We start from the raw sequence: 21,040 nt of genomic DNA, 5'->3' as shown, positions 1-21,040 counted from the left end.
ATTTGTGTATTCACTGTGGTGTATATCAGACATCACCATGTGCTTAAATACTTTATATTTGTTTTCAGACTTATGCATTTTCACATTTTAATTTGGACTAAAACATTCCAGCTTGGAAAATAGATCTTGATGATACTGGTTGAAAATGTTCTGACTCTGATACTTTATTATTGTTCTTTATAGATGTGTTATCTTTGTGCAAATGAACACTACTATAAAAAGTGCAAATACAGAGATATTGTATGGCTTTATTTGGACGGCACAGTTGTGTGGATTACTTTGATATTTTTTGGGTCCTTTTTGAAGCTGAACTGTCCCCTAGTCACATTCTGCTTTCTTCTGAAGAACACAAAAGGGAGAACATCTGAAGTGATTCAGTTTTGGAGCATCATGACATTTGAGTTAATGAGTTCATCTATGGGTAACTATGCCTTTAAGAAACGGACATAGCGAGTCTGCTGCTTTTCTAGAACAAACAGAATTAGCCTTTGCAAAGCAGACAACTAGCATTATGTAAATTGCATGTAAATCTCATGGGAACTTTGCATCATCATCTATTGTTACGTCATCTATCTGACCTGCAAGTAGATGACAACCATAGCAGAGCCAGATATTTTGTTCTCCTTTTCAGAACCTGGTTTTTGTTTTTAACATATGTTCCAGATGTTCAGTATTTGATGTATGTTGTCAGGATGTGTGGTTTGTTTTCTGTTTGAAAACATTTCTTGGTCGCCTTGGAATGTTTTTGTGTTCATTTCAGCAGGTTGAAATGTACAGGAGAATGTTGCCAATGTGATGCACATGATGTAACCAGTTGGTATGCGGTATTTTTTTGGTCTTTGGACAAAACCCTGTTGTAATAAAGCCTCATAACAAATGAAAAAGAGAACAGGGTGTGCTAATGTGCTTATTTTCATAACATGAGTGCCACCTTTTGTACCGGGTTCTTTTATATTTGACTTTGTATTTGAGTACATCCCCCAGAGGTTTAAACTATATAAAGGTATTCAAATATGTTTGAAAACTCTGCCAAGCCGTACAAATGCAATATAATGAGCAAGCCTAACACGATGACTCTATAGCAAGTCTCTTTTATAATAGCATACTTTTGCATTGCTTAGGTAGTTGTAACTTAGTAACTTGCATCGTGTACAAAAGTGTGCGTTACCTTGCTGAATATAATACCGTGTGTCTTTGTGTTTCAGATGGATTGAAGCGTGTTTAAATGAGGATCTTCCGCCCACCACCGAGCTGGAGGAGGGCCTGCGGAACGGCGTGTATCTGGCCAAGCTGGGAAACTTCTTCGCTCCCAGCGTGGTCTCTATCAAAAGGATCTATGACCGCGAACAAACACGTTACAAGGTAAGACTTAGGCTAAGTTAAAAACCATTTTCAAAAGCACTGATGTGGAAAAAGCAGAAGGTATGGATTCACTTGTTGCTTCTTTGTCCCATTTGTAGGCCACTGGGCTCCATTTCAGACACACAGACAATATCATCCAATGGCTGAATGCAATGACAGATAAAGGCCTTCCTAAGGTGAGGAGTGTAGGTGGTGAACACGAGTCTGCATGGTTCTGTCATTTGCAGCATTTCTACGGCTTTATTGAGTCACTAACATGACAGAGCTTGCCTCTGATCTCCTTTCCCATGTTTGGAAACAATGCTGTATTCAATCTCATCAAAGTACACATACTTGTCTCTCCCTGTCAGATTTTCTATCCTGAGACAACAGACATCTACGACAGGAAGAACATGCCCCGCTGCATCTATTGCATACATGCTCTCAGGTACCTAGTGTGTCTCTGTGCTCATTCACAAATATGGGAAAAAAATAAATACAAAATACTAGTGCACGCACGCAGCACTACAATTAAACATTCTCCTAAATAATTCTCTCATTTATCTATAGCTCTGCTAAGTTTACATACACCACCGTTCAAAAGTTTGGTGTCAGTTTTTTCTTTTATTCAGAAATGACGCATTAAATTGATAGTAAAGACATTTATAATGTTACTAAACATTTCTTTTGAACTTTATATTCATCAAAGAATTCTGAAAAAAATGTGTCATGGTTTCCACAAAATATTAAGCCGCAAAACTGTTCTCAACATTCATAATGATAAATGTGTCTTGAGCAGCAAATCAGCATATCGTCACCTTCCTAAAATAATTGTTTAAGTCATTTTTTGACGCAGATCAATTTTTTGCATAAGTCATCTCCTCATGATGCTGGCCACCTCTGGTAAAACCGCCCACATCCTCAGTTGAACAGATCATGCAATTCTACCCCTGTAGCCTAATGGCCTATGTCAAGAGTGTGACTTAGGTCGTCTTATTTTGCCTAAGTCAAAAGAAAGTGAGACTTAGGTAATTTTACAAGATTTTCAAGATGGCAGCTGCATCAAGAAGAACGGAAATCTACTCAATCACAATTATTGGTTCAGTTTTTTGTGTTTTCTGAGAAACCTGAAAAAATGACATGGGCAATTGTTTTAGGAAGGTGACGATATTAGAATGATTTCTGAAGGATCATGTGACTGAAGACTGGAGTAATGATGCTGAAAATTAAGTTTTGGTTATAATTAAAATAATTTTAATTCAAATAATTAGCATTTTTTAAATGTATTACAATAGAAAAGTTATTTTAAATAGTAATATTTTACAATATTACTGTTTTTACAGATTTTACAGATGTTTTTAAAGGGGTCATATAATGCCATTTTTGTACAAGCTAATATGATTCTTTAGGGTCTAAATTAAAAGTTTGTAATATACTTTAATTAAAAATTCTCATTGGTATTGTAAGAAAACACTTATTTTACCTGGTCAAAAACAGCTCTGTTTTCAGCACGCCGTTTAAGTGCATGTGTCTTTAAATGATAATGAGCTTTGCTCACCCCGCCCCTCTGTTCTGTGCGTACACCGTAACACAATAACACAATAACCATAACGCGTTGTTCATTATAAACGTGGGATTATGAATTATATTGAGAACGTCGTATATAGAAAACATGCCGTAATGTACCCTGAGTGTAAACAGCCGCATTCATCGTGAAGCGTGCTACCGATTTGCAAAGATTAATATAAATATTAATATAAAGGTTAATAAAACGTTACACTCACTTCTTCTTCTGGAGGTGCAGCAGGAACACGAATAGTTGGTACCGATCCTTTTTTCAGGAGCAGCAGCTTAGCAAAACCAGCTTTATACTGATCCTCGTTTGTAAAGCAGTCTGGTGTGTGAAATGATTCACGCAAACATAAAAGCATTGACGTTGATCGTGGGGAATATTCCCTTCGAAAACAAATTCAGCCACTGCATCTTCAAAGACTGCTGTGTTCGTTATTACACCCAAGAACAGAACACCACAATCGCTTAGACGCCATTCTGCTCATAGACAGTGACAGTCATTCTGCGTATCAACAAGGACCGCGCCGGTCCGTGCGGACTATGATTGACAGCTCGCTCACGAGCGAGGGCGGGTCTGTGTTGAAACGCTGCTGTCAATCAACAATCGTGGGAGGGGCGTCCGACCGTGTGACGTCACTAGGTCGAACGGCTTGATTTGAGAGAGGGGAAAACATATAAGAAGATAATTTTTTTTTGATTTTTATCATTTTATAATGGTTGTGTACAGGCATTGCCAACACACATTTCAGTACAATCAACTTGTAAAAGTGCATGTACCATTTTATGACCCCTTTAAATCAAATAAAAGCAGCCTTGTTGAGCAGAAGAGACTTCGTACCACCCAAACTTTTGAACAGCAGCAAATTAATACTTCTGTTTAGTGAATCATTTAGTTAGTCTGTTCATTCTCACACTTAGAATTCATTTTAGTGAACTAGTACATTCAGGGTTTCATGTAAATTAACCACTTCACTAAATTATGTTAATCGTGCCTTGATGTGCAAGGGAATGACCCTGTGTAGATTTGATCTGCATCTACACTTCCTCATCTTGGATTTAATGAGTCAGAATTAATGTGGAAACCTGTTCTGAGTTCTGTTGAGGCGCTTAACATGAGGCTAGAGAATCCTGCCATTTGTAACTCTCACATTCCTGCTCAATGCAGAATTGACACTGGGCCCAAAGGCCATAAATCTGGCCTTCAGAAACAGGAAATAACAGCATTTAGGGGGCGAGAATTTGGCAGAGGCCTGGCGTGGGGTGAGGGGTACTGAATCCAGTTGTGGGTCTCTGTAGCAAATGTTGATGAAGGGATGTGGGTTAAACATGAAAGTCATGCAGATAACATCTGACTCTCTTTTCAGTAGTGCCTTTTCCCGCACACACCTGTGGAATAGGATCGCTCTCCTCTGGGAAATGAGTTTCTCATGATCTCTTTCTGTTTTCTCTACAGCCTCTACCTGTTTAAACTTGGCCTTGCACCCCAGATTACAGACCTGTATGGCAAGGTTGCCTTCACAGGTGAGTCAGCTCGCTGTGGTATCAAACAAAAGCTTGAGTTTATACAATAACAGCTGGAAAAGCCCCTGTTCCTGGGAGCTGCGGTCAATGTGAAAATCATTATCAATTGTATGAGTGTTTCCTGCCATTTTGGCTTGCCCGAACTGCCTGCCAAGTCCTTGAATGGAAAACATTATTTACCAGACCTATTGAGAACAATGTCCAGCCAGTCACATTAAAGCGAGGAAAAACACACAGCCAAGATTACCTTCTAAAAGGTTACCATGCTTATTACAGCATGACATTGATAGAGTCTATCCAGATACTTATTGTATAAAAAAATGAAAACAAACAGAATACTTTCCACTGAGACAAATAATCCCTTTTTTGTGACTTGTGTGCTGAGTTTGTTTTTTGTCTTTTCAGAGGAGGAGATTAACAACATGAAGATTGAATTAGAGAAATACAACATTCAAATGCCATCATTCAGCAAAATTGGGGGGATTTTAGCTAACGAACTGTCAGTGGATGAAGCTGCCTGTGAGTATTGTTTCTGCTTTTAAAGTCGATTTCCTCTTTGCTCTTTGGCGCAACTCCTTCCCTTGTAAACATAAACAACTAGACTTAACTTGCACAGCCAAGAGTTTAACAGCACAGTAATTACGATCTGTTTTACATTGAGAACAGCATTATTTTCTGTTGCAATGATTCAGTGCACGCTGCTGTTATCGCCATCAATGACGCCATTGACCATGGAGTCCCTGAGGGTACTTTAGCTGCCATGAGAAACCCAAACGCCATGTTACTGCAGATGGATGAAAGCGCTGCCCAGCACTACCAGGACACCTTGTTCCAGGCCAAGACTGAGAAAGTGGCCAACTCCCGAAAGAGAGTACGAACTGCACTCTACTGTTCTTATTAAAAGATTTGTAATAGTTGGGTAACTAAGGTTGTATATCTCTGTCAGTAAACCTAGCGGCCTGCCTAGCTAGACAGCATTTTAAGACATCAGATGTAGGGATGTTCATTTAGTGTTTTTTCCCTAACCGACAACCGAAACTCGTTAACTGATCATTTAACCGTTAACCGACAAGATTGTTAAATTAGAATGGATAAGTGTCTATGACCCATTAAAAATACCAAAATTTGATTTCGAGAGGTTTTGTTTCACATCACGCACCTGCAGCTCTTCTGTGAACGGAGAAAAACAAAATAAGAATATATGTATAAAAGGACTAGATGCGCAAAATATAAATCCAATTTTTTTTTAATCAAGCAGCAAACATTTTCAAAATATCTAGAAAACTTACTTTCGAAATTCCCAATGTTTTTAAATGGTTAATTGGTTAATTATGAGCATCCCTAATCAGAAATGTGATGTGAAGGTTGTTCTAAATAGTAGGCTGCATAATTATTATATATTTATAATAAAAAATTCTCCTAAATTCTGTCCACTATCTTGGATAAATTTAACTGAAATAACAAATTCTGGCCACGCATGCACCCCTTATGATTAAAATTATGAAGCTTTGCAACAAGATCACTGAAATATATTCAAGACAGCAGACTGCCATACACATGCTTACATTTTACTCAATAAAATGTATCAATAAAAATAGCGCCATTAAATAAATAAATGTCCTTTTTTTTTTTTTTTTTTTTTTGGCTTATCAACAATATAGTCAGATTATATATTGGAATTAACTAAATGTAGAGCGCTATTTGTGTGATGCAATCAGCTAAAAAAATATTGACAATCAGTGTAATTTTATTATTATTTATATACCATTATAGTATAAATTAGCTTTTTATTTTTTCAGTTTTTATTTTAATTTAAGTTTTAGTAATTTTATTTGCTTATTTATTTTTATTTTTTAATATTTCTAATTAGCTTTCATTTATTTTTATTTCAGTTTTAATAGTACTTCAAACTCAGCTTATTTTATATCAGTTGCCAAGGCAACATTTCTAATATTTGTTAAAACGTAAGTTTCTTTATTTCAGTTAATGAAAACTATACATTAGTTTTAGTTTACAATAACAACATTGTTGATAATCTATCCATTGTGTCATACTATAAAGATAAAGATTTGAATGAAATGTGTATTTCTGTGGTGTAGATTGGCGAGAATGCTGAGGCTGAAAGGGATGCTTACGATGAGCTGCTTACACAGGCTGAAATCCAGGGAAACATCAACAAAGTCAATCGTATGTTCCTCACCCATGTCTACATCCATCTCTCTCTGTGCTCTTCTGAAGTGAATGATGTTATCTGATTTCTGTGCTTGTGCTGATTCTCAGTGTCCAAAGCCTTGAATTCGGCAGAACAGGCCCTGCTGGGCGAGGATGAGGACAAGCTGTATGACTCTCTCCGCTCCCCTGCGTTAGGCCTGCAGTCAGTGCAGGCTCAGAACAAGGGATGGTACCTCAAACAGCTGCTGGCCGATCGAGAGCAGAAGGAACAGGTAACAGGTTAACCATAGATAACCATAATAACAGCAATAAGAGTTCCTTCCGCATAAAAATATCCTGTAATAACGGCACTGAGACGTCTTTTTTTTAAATGCTTAGTTATTAGTGATTTGTGCTACTTAATCCTAAACAAAACTCCAAAAAGAGTAAGCAAATTATTGATATCACAAAATGTACATTTTTGTCTGCAAGAGTTTTTTTTTCTGCAATATACAGAACCGTTAAAAAATTCGGTGTCCGTAAGAAGTCTACAGAGAAGAACAATTATATTTTGAAATATTTTTACAGTTATAATAAATTAATATATTGTATTTATATTTTTACTTTAGTCTTCAGTATCCTTCAGAAATCAGTCTGATACGCTGATTTGCTGCTCAAGAAACATGTCTTATTATAATTATTAATGGTGAAAACCGTTGTGCTGGTTAATATTTTTGTGGAAACTGTGAAACATTTTCTCAGGATTCTTTTATGAATAGAAAGTTCAAAAGAACAACATTTATTTGAAATGGAAATCTTTTGTATCATTGTGAAAGTCTTTAGTGTCACTTTTAATCATTTAAATGCATCCTTGATGAATAAAAGTTATAATTTCTTTTTCTTAAAAATCTTACTGACTCAAGCTTACAACTGCAGTGTATGGCTTAATGCGTATGGCTTAATGTTTTTAAAAGTGAGTAAAACAAAACAAAAAAAAACAGCAGTAAATATTAATATCACTATCAGATTTACATTGGCCTCTGTTTACGATGTTAACATTTTGGTTATCTGTATTGGTCTCAAATTTCCGAATCATTGCACACTCCTATTAATGAAGTAACAATTCTTTACTGTACCACAACTGATTCGTGATACAAACCAAACTGTGAAAAATATGAACGGTCTCTTCTAAATTAAAAGTATCCCATCATTTTGGCTTGTGTCATTCTTCCTCATGCCTAGAATGCCCCAGGAGAGCCGCTGGTGAAGGAGGAGATGCAGAGTGGAGTAGAGGCAGCCAATTCGCATGCAGCGGACTATCAAAGATGTGTGTACTCTCTTATGTATCACTACATTATTTTTAAACTCATTAAATATTTTGTGTGTTCAGAGAACCGTACATCAGAGACGCCAGTGTTTTCTTTGTCTCTCTTTTATGTGTTCATTTATGCTGTCCTACAGCTGTCACTCTGTGAAAAGAACAATGAGATGTGTGTGTGTGTGTGTGTATCTCAGTGCTGCGGGCAGTGGAGAGGATTAATGGTGCCATCAGAAAAGGTGTAGCAGAGGAAACAGTGAATGAACTGATGAACCCAGATGCCCAGCTGCCGCAGGTTTATCCTAGTGCTGCAGATCTGTACCAGAGAGAACTCGCCAGCCTGCAACAGCAGAGCGCAGAGGTTAAAACACACAATCTCTGCTCACTCTTGCACATTATTTTCTAATGAGACAATAACTGTTTCCAGAACCAAGAGAGCTTCCTATGGCCTACACAGACAGCTGTGTACATAACCTTACACTGCAGAATCCTAACGGCCATGGCCCCTATTAAGTGCTCAATGTGGATCAAAACAAGGTTGTCGCAATACAACAGAATTTATGATAATTGTGACATTTAAAAATGTATTATTATTATTGTTATTATTATAATTATCATGTTAATACTACACATCCAATAATATCGTAAACAATCCAGCACCACTCTGCTTGATCCTCTAACATAGGTGGCGATATTGTCACCCCTCTCAAATGAAAAAAAAAAGAAGACACTGACACAATGTGTGACTGCTTCGGTCAGACAATATCATGTTTGTGTAGATGATGGATGAAAGTGAGAGACACTACCTGCACCTGAAAAAATTAGCTTGCCAGAGTTTTTTAAATTCCGTAAAAAAAAACAAAAAAAAAAACAAGGAGCTAGACACTAGGGTGCAGGAAGTGCCGATCATCAGTTTTTGGTGTGCGCTTGCCAAGCTAATGCCACAATACTGTAATAAGACTCTCTCTCCGCCACTCTGCACAGTTGTATTTTGAGTGTCATTCATTGGCCAAAGATTAAAGATGAATTTGATAGCATTGACTGATAAAATTTGATTGACTGAAAAATATACCATGACAATACCGTTATTGTGAAAAACTTGGTTGTGAAAATCTGATACTGGGACAGCCCTGCTCTTGACATATCTCTCACGATATCCGTATATTTTTTCACTTGTCAAAAAATAGAATATAGTCAAAATTAGGCATCTTAAGAGACAGCATATTTAAAGACCAAACAGACAAACGCCAATAAACAGATTTGTTGGGTTTTGTCGGATCATTGTGTTACGTCAGCGTTGGTCAGGGTTTGTTTTCACCCGACTGAAAATGTTCAATCAGCGTTTGTTGTGTCTTTTGGGGCAGTGTGGGACAGTTATATTTCATAAAATTCTAAATCCAACGGCCAACTTGTTTGTTGGTGTCTGTCTGCGCAGTGTGAATTGGCCTCAAGTTGTGCACCTATGATGCCTTTGAAAGCAGCTCACTAGGTTTTAGAGCAGAGCAATGTTTTACATGGAGTTTACATAAGTTGATGAACTGTAACCTTTTAGTTTAGTGTGAGTGATTTTGGTGCTTTGCTGGACTGCACAGGGCTCATTGTCTCACCCCGAGCTGTTGGTTGCTGTGGAGATGCTGTCCTCGGTGGTGCTGATAAACGAGGCGCTGGATGTCGGGGACCGGGCAGCAGTGTGGAAACAGCTCAGCAGTAACGTCACCGGCCTCAGCAATGTAGAGGACGAGTACGCCCAGAGGTGAGAATGAGGCTTGTGGTTAAAGTCAACGTGCAATTGAAACTGGTCCCATTCACTTCAATACACATTATTGTGCACACTTTTTTTTTTTTTTTTTACGGTTGCCACCCATATACTTCATGGCTTTCAAAGGCCATATTTACACTTTTGTGGTTAGTGCTAACCACTTTTAATACAAAAGACTCCAAATGTTGAATTTCATTCGTGGGAGCGTTGCGCGTCTGCTTGCTGAAGAAATATGCACAACTGTTCATCTCTGGCCGGCCATAATGTAGCGACGCGTATTGCAGTAGTGCTGTCATATATGGCCACCAGGAGCCGGTATCCATTAACACACTCTCATATATTTATATATTTTAACCATTTTTGGAGGAGTTAAGTTTACATATGTGCCTTCAACAACCAGATGCATTTACATTTGTCCAGTTTCATCTGGAACGTGTCTCAAAACACCTCTTGAAGTGGTTTGAGCGATCTGATTTAAATCCATCTCAGAAGCATTTTGGAAGGCATTTGCACCTTGTTTTTTCTGATCGGATAGTTTTGTGGGGCAGGCTTTGTCCAGAGGTGTGGCGACGTTGGCGTTAAAGTCCTCGTAAGAAGAAATTATCTGAAGAAAAATACGTTTTGAGCACTTGTGATCCATAAACAGCACCTGCGCAGTATTTTAATGACTAAAAACCGCTATCTTGATTGTGAAAAGACCAGAAGTAGTCAGGTGTAAATGGGGCCCAGAGTCGTCAGATTACTGTTATTTTTACACCACGTCGCCGATGACAGTTCCAGTCAAAACACATTTCACACTACAGTACTCACAGACCAGTCTAGATATATGTAACTTGATAAATATCTCTTGGTCATCAGCGGTTCATTGGATTTCTCATCGTCTATGATCATTCAAACAGCGATTTGTCATTTGCGTGAACGAGCACCGAATTTCCAATTTTGGGCTTTTGTCTGCAATCTCCATTACCTGTCGGTGAGCTGAAAACCAGGGCTAAAATCATTAAGTGTGTGTGTGATGTTATTACTTGGCCTCTGGAATGTCTTTCCTTTCAGCTGAAAGTCACAGGCTGCATGGGCCATTATGTTGTCAACCATTAGCCAAATAGCTATTTAGGCATTATTTTAGCTAACTTGCAGGCTCTATTCTTTTATGGAACACCCACTTTTCACGATCAAATTAGTTTCCGATTGATAAAATTAGGTCCCGGTCTACTTTTGTTTTGCTCAGAAATATGCTAAGCCACGAAAGTAAAATGTGTTGTGAATGAGTTTCATGTTGACTACAGAAGATGCCAAATTGTTTCCTGGTTTTAGCCACTGCTTGTTGATTCCCTGCAGGTATATAGATGAGCTGATACGTCTGAAGGCAGTTGCCCGTGAGGAGGGCAGTGACCATCTCACCTGGAATGACATCCAGGCATGTGTGGACCAGGTCAACGGTACTGTTCAAGAAGAGCATGAAAGTAAGCATGGCATTCATCTTCATTATGAGCGGAGCAAATTCAGATTGTTCTCCATTATGAACAGTGTACGTGTCCTCTTGCATTTTCAGGGATTGCTGCTATTGGTCTGATCAACGAGGCCCTGGATGAGGGTGACCTACAGAAGACAATGGCTGCTTTACAGAACCCAGCCGCCAAGCTAACAGATATAGATCCATCTTTGGCCCAGCATTACTATGATATACTGCAGGAGGCAAGGAGAGAGAAGGCCCACGTACGTACTCTTATACAAACCATAACAATGATAGTTTTTAATATCTATTTTGAACTGTTCAGCATGTTGGTTCACTCCCACTGCTTTCATCCTCTCATATCCGGTTTCATTTTTTAGTTTTTGTTTCCTCCTCTGTCCAAACCCTAATGGGAGTTTGTCACACTTTCTGATCACACAATAGCATTTTCTCCCGTTCTTTATAACCTGAGGTAGGTTTACAGCTCTAACTTTACTGATTGCCATGAAGTGCGCGTTATGTCATACAGATGTCAGTGACGTCAAAGGCAGCTAGTTGTGGTTGTATTCAGTGAACGCATATAAACTGAATATGTATACTATATATAATCTGAAAATGTAAGGCATTTAAAAATATTATTTAGCTCTTCAGGCGTATTCTGCTGATGTGTGAAGATAGCCGTAGTTAAAGTGATCTGGTGAGGAGGGTCTGCATTCTTAGTCGTTTAATGAGTTCGGCTTATTTGGAGAACAGCTGATTGAATCCCTTCATCAAGGGAAGTCTAAGGTCTGAAAATAGGGCTGCATGTTTTGGGTAAAAAAACCCGAATTGCAATTCGTTGTTTATTTATTTATTAAGCTCTAGGTTTGCTGTGCAATTTGACCAAACATTTTTAAGATGTTACTATAAAAAAATGTTTCGAAAAAATATAATAACTTTATTTTACAGTAAAACTGTAAAATGACAATACTATTATGTTTGACTTTTATTTTGGCTGAAACCCACAGAAAGCCCTTAAAGCTTTTGTTGTTAACAGCGGTTTATAAGTGCTTCTCATTACAAGGTTTGGAAGATTCCCAAATGTATGTTATAAGCGACTCACAATGCTTACAGAGATAGAGTTCATGTGGAGCAGAAGTTTCGGCACATATTTATTTGATTAAATCACACGATTTTATTCTATTTTATTTCGATTAACCGTGTAACCCTGTCTGAAAGTCTGTGTCTCTCTCTCTCTCTCTCTCTCTCTCTCTCTCTCTCTCTCTCTCTCTCTCTCTCTCTCTCTCTCTCTCTCTCTCTCTCTCTCTCTCTCTCTCTCTCTCTCTCTCTCTCTAAACTTGCATCATGTGGGTTTTCAGTCTGAGCTTCTCATGACTCAAGTCTAATGACATCATTTGCGCTCATACAGTCTCATTCCTCACCCTCGTATTTTGTCTGGCTATTATTGGCCAGCTCTCTTGTTTTTTTTTGTTTGTTTTTTTTCAGTAGAAACCCCCTTACATTTTCAAATGACTTCGTTAGCCTCATAGCATAATTGCCCAAGTCATTGTTTTTTTTTAAATATTACTTAGGCAATTATGCTATGAGGCTAATATGTAAAAATGACTTTATTCAGATTCATCTCACCTTATCTTTTGAGGAAAGTCATCTGTCCTTCGGATGAGTTGGTAAACCGAGGTCCTGACTCTCTGTGGTCATTAAGAAAAACCATGGCACTTCTCATAAAGAGTTGGGGATGTAACCCCAGTGTCCTGGCCAAATGTGTGGTGAGCGCACTGGCGCTGTTGTTCTGTGGCTGCCGTCAGATCATCCAAGTGGATGCTGCACACACTGGTGGTGGTTGAGGGGAGACCCCCTGATAGGATTGTAAAGCGCTTCGGGTGTAAAGTATTACATAGTAAAGTGCTATACAAGTCCCTCTTTCAAAAGGTTTCTGTCTGTAGGATAATAGAACATTCTAATCTGAGTTTCACGTCTAGGGTATTTCAGTTTTGTGTTTCAAGTCACGCCCCACGTGTTTCCTGTGGACGTGAACTGAAACCTCAGAGATGCAGGTGAATGGGCACAGGCCACGGTTTACCACAGCAGTGTACCACTGTGGTTCAGAGCTGAACTGAAGATTCTGAGGCAAAGAGCAATCTTTTAGCTCTAGAGAAAGTATCCAGAATACCCGTTCACAGGCATTATGGACACCAAATCCCAAATTTTGGGGATTTTCTTACTAGTTTCAGTAATGATATTTACCCTTTAACTACTCTTTTAATAGAGGGTCGCATGATAAAACATTTATTGGGACTCGTAATTGCTGCCAAAGTCAGTTCTGAACCCATGCGCCCCCCCCCCCCCCCCCCCCCCCCCAAAAAAAAAGAAAAACATGGCTGGAAAAACAAAGTGTTTCCTATCAAAAAGATTTGCACAAGCATCGGAAATAACAAGGCTGATGGCTTTTTCTCTGCCTTAAAAGGGCAGAATTCTGGTCCCGTTAGCTGGTGTAGCTCAGTAAAGGGTTTTTAGCACTGACATCACTCCTCCAGGCTTACGCTAGCTTTAGGTCACTATGAAGTGTGAAGCACAGATCTGCTCAACTGACAGGAAGTGGTTTGGAAGGAAGTTGGTTTTTTTAACTTCTGCAATTTTAAATGATCTCCAATAAACAAGGATCTCAAAAGATGGAGAGATATGTGACCTGACAGAGAATAACAATTCAAGACATTTCTGTTTGACTTCAGTAATCACAGCAACTATTAATATGGATTTTAGTAGTATATTTGTATAACATCCTGTGTTAAAGTAGTTCCTCTTCTGTCATTCAGGGTTGTAAACAAGCCCAGAAAAGACGGTAATGTAATCTTGGACATTACACTCCACACCCTTTTTCACTTCCTTAGTTACAGTTGGCAGACTTTATTCAGATATTCAGATCCTGATCATTTCTACTCCACCCCACTGGGACACATTAAGTCTTATTTGCACTCTAATTCAGCAGGCATTCGTTTTATACAGCCGACGAACTGTAACACAGTGAAGCGGAGCCTTATCAACCCTGAAGGAACAACGTTTTCCTCTGTTGCACAATTTGCCACACCCTCAGGTTTGGTGTGCTGCGCTGCTGTACGTTTGCAAGAAAGGCGGGCGGACTGCATAGAGGGACCTTTGCATTCAGCAAATCAGAGAGCCGCAAATCGTGCTACGGAAACTGAGCAAAGCATGCGGTTAGGAGGACTACTATGATAGGGCAACTGCGCCACCTGGTGGTAGTAGTAATGAACCCCTCCATTAGTATGTGTTTATCCTACAGCTCCCTGCAAATGATAATAGAAGCAGATGTGATTCATCTAGTGGTGAAAATTATACAGGTACCCCTACATATTTAGATTATTACAGTCAAAGAACATGATCTGATTAAGTCAGTCATCTCAGTGTTGTTTATAGTTCTCCTCAGCACTTTCGGAAGGACAGTGTGCTGTTTTCCTGCAAGGCAGTGTAATTGTTTATATCATTTTGGAAGTTGTATTGTTGAATAATTAAATACTATTTCTCTCTACCAATTCTTACAGCATTTGCTGTGACTTAAATTACCTTGATGTGTTTTACATTCATTATTCTGTTCCTGTTGACAGTCAAAACATTTTTGTTAATGGAATTAAAGTGACAGTTCACCCCAAAATGAAAATACTGTCATCATTGACTCCAAACCAAACCTGATTCCAAACCTGGATTTTGAAAAATGCATGTAATGACATTATTTTCATTTTTTGGGGTCGACTATTTGTTTAATGTCTAATCATCTTTTTACAAAAGGTTTAACTGACACTTAGTGCCCATATGAGTTCCCATAATCCTGAAAAACCTGCAATTTCAAAAGTGTAATTTCCAGTCCTAGATAATCCATGGAAAAATCTGTAGCCAATATAAATGTTTATAGTTATGCTTAGTTCTCAATATTTTTTTTGCTAGAAATTACTTATAAATTATAAATTCTTTTTCAGTGATCAAAATTACAGCACAAGTCAAATAATAGAAATGAATTTTCCACAAAGTTTCATTAGAGTGACCAGAACACATCTTAATTCTTTGAAATGGTCATGCATTGGTAATTGATTCCTTGTTTTGTTTTCTTGTCTTTCCAGGAATGCGGAGATCCTTCTGCAGTGCTTTGGCTGGATGAGATCCAGGATGCGATCATGAGAGCCAACAAGGACTCAGAAGAAGCTCTGCAGTGTAATAATCCTCATTTCAATCTTAGCTTTAATATGAACGATGATTCATTGAATAATCTCAGTTTTTCTAAAGAATGATCTTCTTGTCCACCTTCAGTCTCTCAGGCGATCCAGGCCATTAATGAGGCTGTGGATAACAAGGACTCTTCTCAAACACTGGCAGCCCTGCGTTCACCTTCTTCTGGTCTATATGGAGTCACATCTGAGTGTGCGCAAACCTACCAGGATGACCTGTTTCGAATTAAAGAGGAGAAGAATAAGGAAGGTGAGATGGGTTCTTGTGCTGATTCTGTGGTATTTGGTACAAAAATCTATGATAATCTCTAAAATCTACTTATGTTCTCAGTTAAAATAATTTTTTTGAAACTAGTTGGTGATAAATATTCTATCACAACGTCATAAATATACACATTGTGACTGAGAGAGTAATAGCGTTTTTTTGGTAGGGGATAATGGCAGTGAATGGATGAAACATTGGGTGAAGGGAGGACACAACTACTACTATAACCTCAAGACTGGACAGGGCACCTGGGATACGCCTGCAGAGTTCATTCCCAACAACACTCAGCTCAACAAGGAGGAAATACAGGTAAATATCATACTTCTCTGATACTTATATTTAATTATATATCATTTAAAAAAATCATAATATATTTAATTAATATTTTTGTTGTTATAATTATATTATAATTTTTTTTCTTTCCCTGATTTACGTACTGTCTGTGTCTTTGTAGTCCGTTGTGTCAGGAGTAACCACAGCATATAACCGAGAGCAACTGTGGTTGGCCAACGAGAGTCTGATCGCCAAACTGCAGGCCCGGTGCCGTGGGTTTCTGGTGCGACGTGGAATGAAAGACCGTCTTGGGTTCTTGACGACTCAGGAGCCGTCTGTTACATGCATACAGGTCATTCTCCTCTTTCTTTCTTCAGTTAGTCCTAAACAAGACTTCAGGACATTAATGCAAAAAATATTTCAGAACATCTATGGGTCTGTACCAAGTCAGTCATGACCATCTGGTTCTGTTTGCTTTATAGGCCCACTGGAGAGGCTTTAAGGAAAGAAAGAAGTACAATAACAGGAAGCAGTACCTGAAGGATCACTCTGAAGATGCTGTCAAGGTAAGATGATGAGAATCAGCATGAGAAATTCTGATGGAATAGCCATGCTTCTTGCGTCTTAAAGTGACAGGATTATACTAGCTAGGCTATACACTACATAGCTGAAAATATGTGGTCCTCCCCTAATTATCGTGTTTGGTTCTTTTATTTAAGTTAAGATCAATCTTAATATGGTGAAATTTGATTGTGGGTAAATATATGATTTTTTTCCTGTAGATTCAATCAATGGTCAGGATGCACCAAGCTCGCAAAAAATACAAAGATCGTCTTCAGTACTTCAAAGACCATGTGAGTTTTAAGTCACACCAAAGGACTTGTATATTTTTATATTTAATATCATCTGATCTTTGACCACACAGTGGATGGTCTTTAATGTTCTTCCTCCAATTTTCTAATTTCAGATAAATGATGTGGTGAAAATTCAGGCTTTCATTCGAGCCAACAAAGCAAGAGATGACTACAAAACTCTCAGTAAGCATTTTATGTACTTCCTTTAAATTCTGTTTCACATCCTCTCACTTAGAACATAATTCAAAAATCGATGGAGATTTATGACATGCATTTGTTGTTTCAGTATACTGTTGCAATTTTGAAGAGACCACGAAATGGCTTATTGACCGGAGTTCTTTTCCCATGTTGGCATTTTGTTTTAAGGATTTTTTTTTTATGTCACAGCTAAAGAACATTGATTTTCTACTTGCTGGTCAGTTGCAGATGGTATTAAAGGAATAGTTCACCCAAAAATGAAAATTATTTTATTTACCCACCCTCATGTCATTCCAAACCTGTATGATATTATTTCTCCTACAGAACATAAAAGAAGGTATTTTTGATGAAGGTATCATACAATGAAAGTCAAATATTTAAATGACAGAATTTTCTTTTTTTGAGTGAACTATCCCTTTAAGGGGAGGGACATTCAAGAGAACATTTGATTGGGCAAAAATTGGAGTGCAGGATGAGTCATCAATATTTTTGTTCTGTTGTCCCAGAAGAAAAAGACTACATTTTAATTGTGTATGCCTGCAAATTGTTTCCACCAGCTAGTATAGAAGTCCATTAGCATAGACACAAAAAAAAACACAAACTCCAAATTCTGTTTTTAACAGTCAACGCAGATGATCCTCCAATGGCAGTCGTTCGTAAGTTTGTCCACCTGCTGGACCACAGCGACCAGGACTTCCAGGAAGAGCTGGAACTGATGCGGCTAAGAGAGGAGGTGATCACCAACATCCGCTCCAACCAGCAGCTGGAGAACGACCTTAATCTGATGGACATTAAGATTGGCCTGCTGGTAAAAAACAAGATCACCCTTCAGGAGGTGGTCTCTCACAGCAAGAAGCTCACCAAGAAGAACAAGGGTGAGCTGTCCAACCTCATGATGATGAACAAGCAGAAAGGAGGCCTGAAGGCTCTCAGTAAAGAGAAGAGAGACAAGCTGGAGGCATATCAGTTCCTCTTCTACCTGTTACAGGTAAACCTCATCAAATCTAGTCCAACAATTGTTTGAAAATCAGTGTCTCAGCAGGCCTGTTCATTTTCCTCTCTGTTTTCCTCAGACAAATCCAACCTATCTGGCCAAGCTGATCTTTCAGATGCCCCAGAACAAATCGACCAAGTTCATGGATTCTGTGATTTTCACATTGTACAACTACGCTTCCAATCAGCGTGAGGAGTACCTCTTGCTCAATCTCTTCAAAACAGCCCTGCAAGAGGAAATCAAGTAGGAACTGAATGATGTTCCATAAATTATATACTCTTTCCATATTTATCAAGATGCATTTGCACTCTTTTACGATCTCTCAGCGCTCTCGCTCTCTGTCTTGTAAATGCAGATCAAAAGTGGACCAAATCCAGGAGATCGTCACAGGAAACCCCACAGTCATTAAGATGGTGGTGAGCTTTAACAGAGGAGCCCGAGGTCAGAACGCCCTTCGGCAGATCCTGGCTCCGGTCGTGAAGGAAATCATGGATGACAAGACTCTCAACATTAAAACTGACCCAGTTGACATATACAAGAGCTGGGTGAACCAGATGGAGAGTCAAACAGGAGAGGCCAGGTGTGTTCCTCAACCTTTTTGACTTGAAGGCTTCTCGTCATGGAACACAATATTTTAAGGCCCCCCTAATATATTCCTGCTTTTTTATATATACAATTATTTAACAATAATTAATTTTGTGATTCTAGAGGTTATGTTATGTCTTTCAGAACTGTGAGTTCTTCAATAAAAACAGTAGTTATCGAGGGAAAATATAAAGAAATATGATTTGTTTACATCCTGATTGGGTGTTTTTTTTTCTTTCTCACATTTTAATTTAGAGTTAGATTATTTTTATATTCTAATAATAATAATTTATTAATTTAGATTATTTTAAGTATGCTGAGGCCCCCTTATTCTGTTTTGCAGTAAATTGCCATATGATGTGACTCCAGAGCAGGCAATGAGTCACGAGGAGGTTCGTACCCGCCTGGAAGCCTCCATCAAGAACATGAGGACGGTCACAGACAAATTTCTCTCTGCCATAATTGTTTCTGTGGATAAAATCCCGTGAGTTTACACCTCTGCCACTGCTGGATAAAATTGTCTGTGTGTGTATATGTGTGTACCTAATATCCACCACCTGAATTTCCCCCTGGGAACACACCTGAATTTGCCCTGGGAACACACCTGAATTTCCCCTGGGAACAACAAATTCCATGTCTTGCATCTATATTTAGAAGCACCTATCATAAATCATTCTTGAATATATGAAAATGACTTTTAGCAAGCCCAGATTTGAATATTCAAATACATATCTGTTACATGAGCTGTTTCTTTGTTCATGCTTTTGTACAAGTTAATGTTACACCGCTGTTAATTTTTTTTTGCTGTGCCGCAGCTGAATTATATTTTTCTGAGCTTGCAGTTTGAAATAAACCTAATGAGTTAAAAAGGCAGAGTACCACGCACACAAAAAAGTTTTTATATGGCCTTTACTTCACCGATTGGTACAGCAAATGACTCTTTATGAATCGGTTCTTTTAATGACTCATTAAAAACTAGAACTCACATGTTATCACTTTTGATATTATTCTGATAAATAATTCACTGAATCCATCAGAGCACAATTATGAATTAATTATGATGCAATTATTAATTCACCGATTCATTGAACACTAACTCATCTTAACATTAATTTTTAAGCGAAAGTAATCCAGGTACCGTTGAACCATGTTAAGTGTACTATTTTTAGAATAAGTGGTATTTAAACTAAAGCAACATTCAAATATATATCAAAAGCAGAATTCTGTAGGAAACACTGGTGTAAGTCTCTGCACATTTGATTGATTTTGTTCCCCTGTAGATATGGCATGCGATTCATTGCCAAGACGCTGAAGGACACACTTAATGAAAGGTTCCCTGATGCCACAGAGGATGAGCTTTTGAAGGTTTGTTACATCACAGCTGCTAAAAATCGCACCAACGTTTGGCTGATGTAATTGCACACTTTAGTCTCCAAACTAAGACAGGCTTTATTCAGATGTCTTAAACACTCTGATTACCTCTTTGCTAAACTGGCACCCGCTGCTGTCCCACTTTGGAACATTGTCCTAAATCCTGAGCATGTCTCTGCTCTCGTGCGTCTATTCTGTTGTGATAATACAGGCTCCTCGCTCTGAATACTAAATGTGGTTTCCATCTCTTTCCTTTTCTCCTGGAAAGAGATTCCTCTTCCTTTCTTTTTTTCTATCTCTCTCTCCCACACGTGCTCTGTCTCTCTCTTTCTCTATGCCCTGGCTCAAGCTCTCCTCTTGGCCCTTGCTTATACCCTTTTAAAGAGGTTTTTGATGAGCACCCAGCCCAGGTGAGCCACATCTTTCTTATTCTTGCCTTGCTGCTTCTCTTTTTCTCAGTAATTTTGTTTACCCCCTTGTAGAAGCAGAAGATCTTTAATTGCACAAATATAGAAACATATATAATAGGTTTTAAAAATTCCAAATATATTGTACTTGCTTGAGAAGAAGAACATACTCATCCTTATTATCTTTTAAGATTGTGGGCAACCTGCTGTACTACCGCTACATGAACCCCGCCATTGTGGCTCCCGATGCCTTTGACATCATAGATTTATCTGCTGGAGGTCAGCTTACCACAGAACAAAGACGAAACCTGGGATCAATTGCCAAAATGCTGCAGCATGCCGCCTCCAACAAGATGTTTCTTGGAGACAATGCTCATCTGAACCCCATCAATGAATACCTCTCCAACTCCTACCAGAAATTTAGGTACAAGTGACATCAAAATGCTTCTGTTTGTTTCTTAATTTTTAGCAGTTTAATGCATAATATACCCATGCTGATGCAAGAACGTTTCTGTCTCCCAGACGTTTCTTTTTGTCCGCTTGTGACGCCCCTTCTTTGGAAGACAAGTTCAATGTGGATCAGTACTCTGACCTGGTCACCCTGACCAAGCCTGTGATCTACATTTCCATTGGGGAGATCATCAACACTCACACGGTAAAATCTGAGGAATCCTTTGAGCAGTGCTTTAAGCATTGCCACACTATTGATAATAGACAATGGATCCTTTTTCCTTTGAATTTTG

At 38.5% G+C, this 21,040-nt stretch overlaps 1 protein-coding gene across 1 annotated transcript in view; it reads left to right on the top strand.

Moving 5' to 3' along the window:
* iqgap1 (IQ motif containing GTPase activating protein 1) overlaps window positions 1-21,040 on the top strand; it is a 46,956-nt gene that overhangs the window by 22,819 nt on the left and 3,097 nt on the right. The window contains exons 3-29 of the mRNA XM_084403939.1: window positions 1,206-1,362; window positions 1,461-1,538; window positions 1,713-1,789; window positions 4,367-4,434; window positions 4,840-4,953; window positions 5,127-5,305; window positions 6,534-6,621; window positions 6,715-6,878; window positions 7,828-7,912; window positions 8,101-8,264; window positions 9,496-9,656; window positions 11,001-11,125; window positions 11,215-11,378; window positions 15,246-15,336; window positions 15,433-15,600; window positions 15,782-15,924; window positions 16,070-16,240; window positions 16,371-16,454; window positions 16,671-16,742; window positions 16,856-16,925; window positions 17,564-17,928; window positions 18,014-18,177; window positions 18,290-18,514; window positions 18,863-19,003; window positions 19,800-19,884; window positions 20,489-20,721; window positions 20,820-20,952. Coding sequence (XP_084260065.1) covers window positions 1,206-1,362; window positions 1,461-1,538; window positions 1,713-1,789; window positions 4,367-4,434; window positions 4,840-4,953; window positions 5,127-5,305; window positions 6,534-6,621; window positions 6,715-6,878; window positions 7,828-7,912; window positions 8,101-8,264; window positions 9,496-9,656; window positions 11,001-11,125; window positions 11,215-11,378; window positions 15,246-15,336; window positions 15,433-15,600; window positions 15,782-15,924; window positions 16,070-16,240; window positions 16,371-16,454; window positions 16,671-16,742; window positions 16,856-16,925; window positions 17,564-17,928; window positions 18,014-18,177; window positions 18,290-18,514; window positions 18,863-19,003; window positions 19,800-19,884; window positions 20,489-20,721; window positions 20,820-20,952 — 3,769 coding nt within the window. The remainder of the gene's footprint in view (window positions 1-1,205; window positions 1,363-1,460; window positions 1,539-1,712; window positions 1,790-4,366; window positions 4,435-4,839; window positions 4,954-5,126; window positions 5,306-6,533; window positions 6,622-6,714; window positions 6,879-7,827; window positions 7,913-8,100; window positions 8,265-9,495; window positions 9,657-11,000; window positions 11,126-11,214; window positions 11,379-15,245; window positions 15,337-15,432; window positions 15,601-15,781; window positions 15,925-16,069; window positions 16,241-16,370; window positions 16,455-16,670; window positions 16,743-16,855; window positions 16,926-17,563; window positions 17,929-18,013; window positions 18,178-18,289; window positions 18,515-18,862; window positions 19,004-19,799; window positions 19,885-20,488; window positions 20,722-20,819; window positions 20,953-21,040) is intronic.

Source organism: Rutilus rutilus, assembly GCF_951802725.1.
Source record: "Rutilus rutilus genome assembly, chromosome: 3".
In the NCBI taxonomy this organism is placed as follows: domain Eukaryota; kingdom Metazoa; phylum Chordata; class Actinopteri; order Cypriniformes; family Leuciscidae; genus Rutilus; species Rutilus rutilus.
Note: the sequence above shows the minus strand (reverse complement) of the source record. Positions and strands in the feature narration are given on the sequence as shown.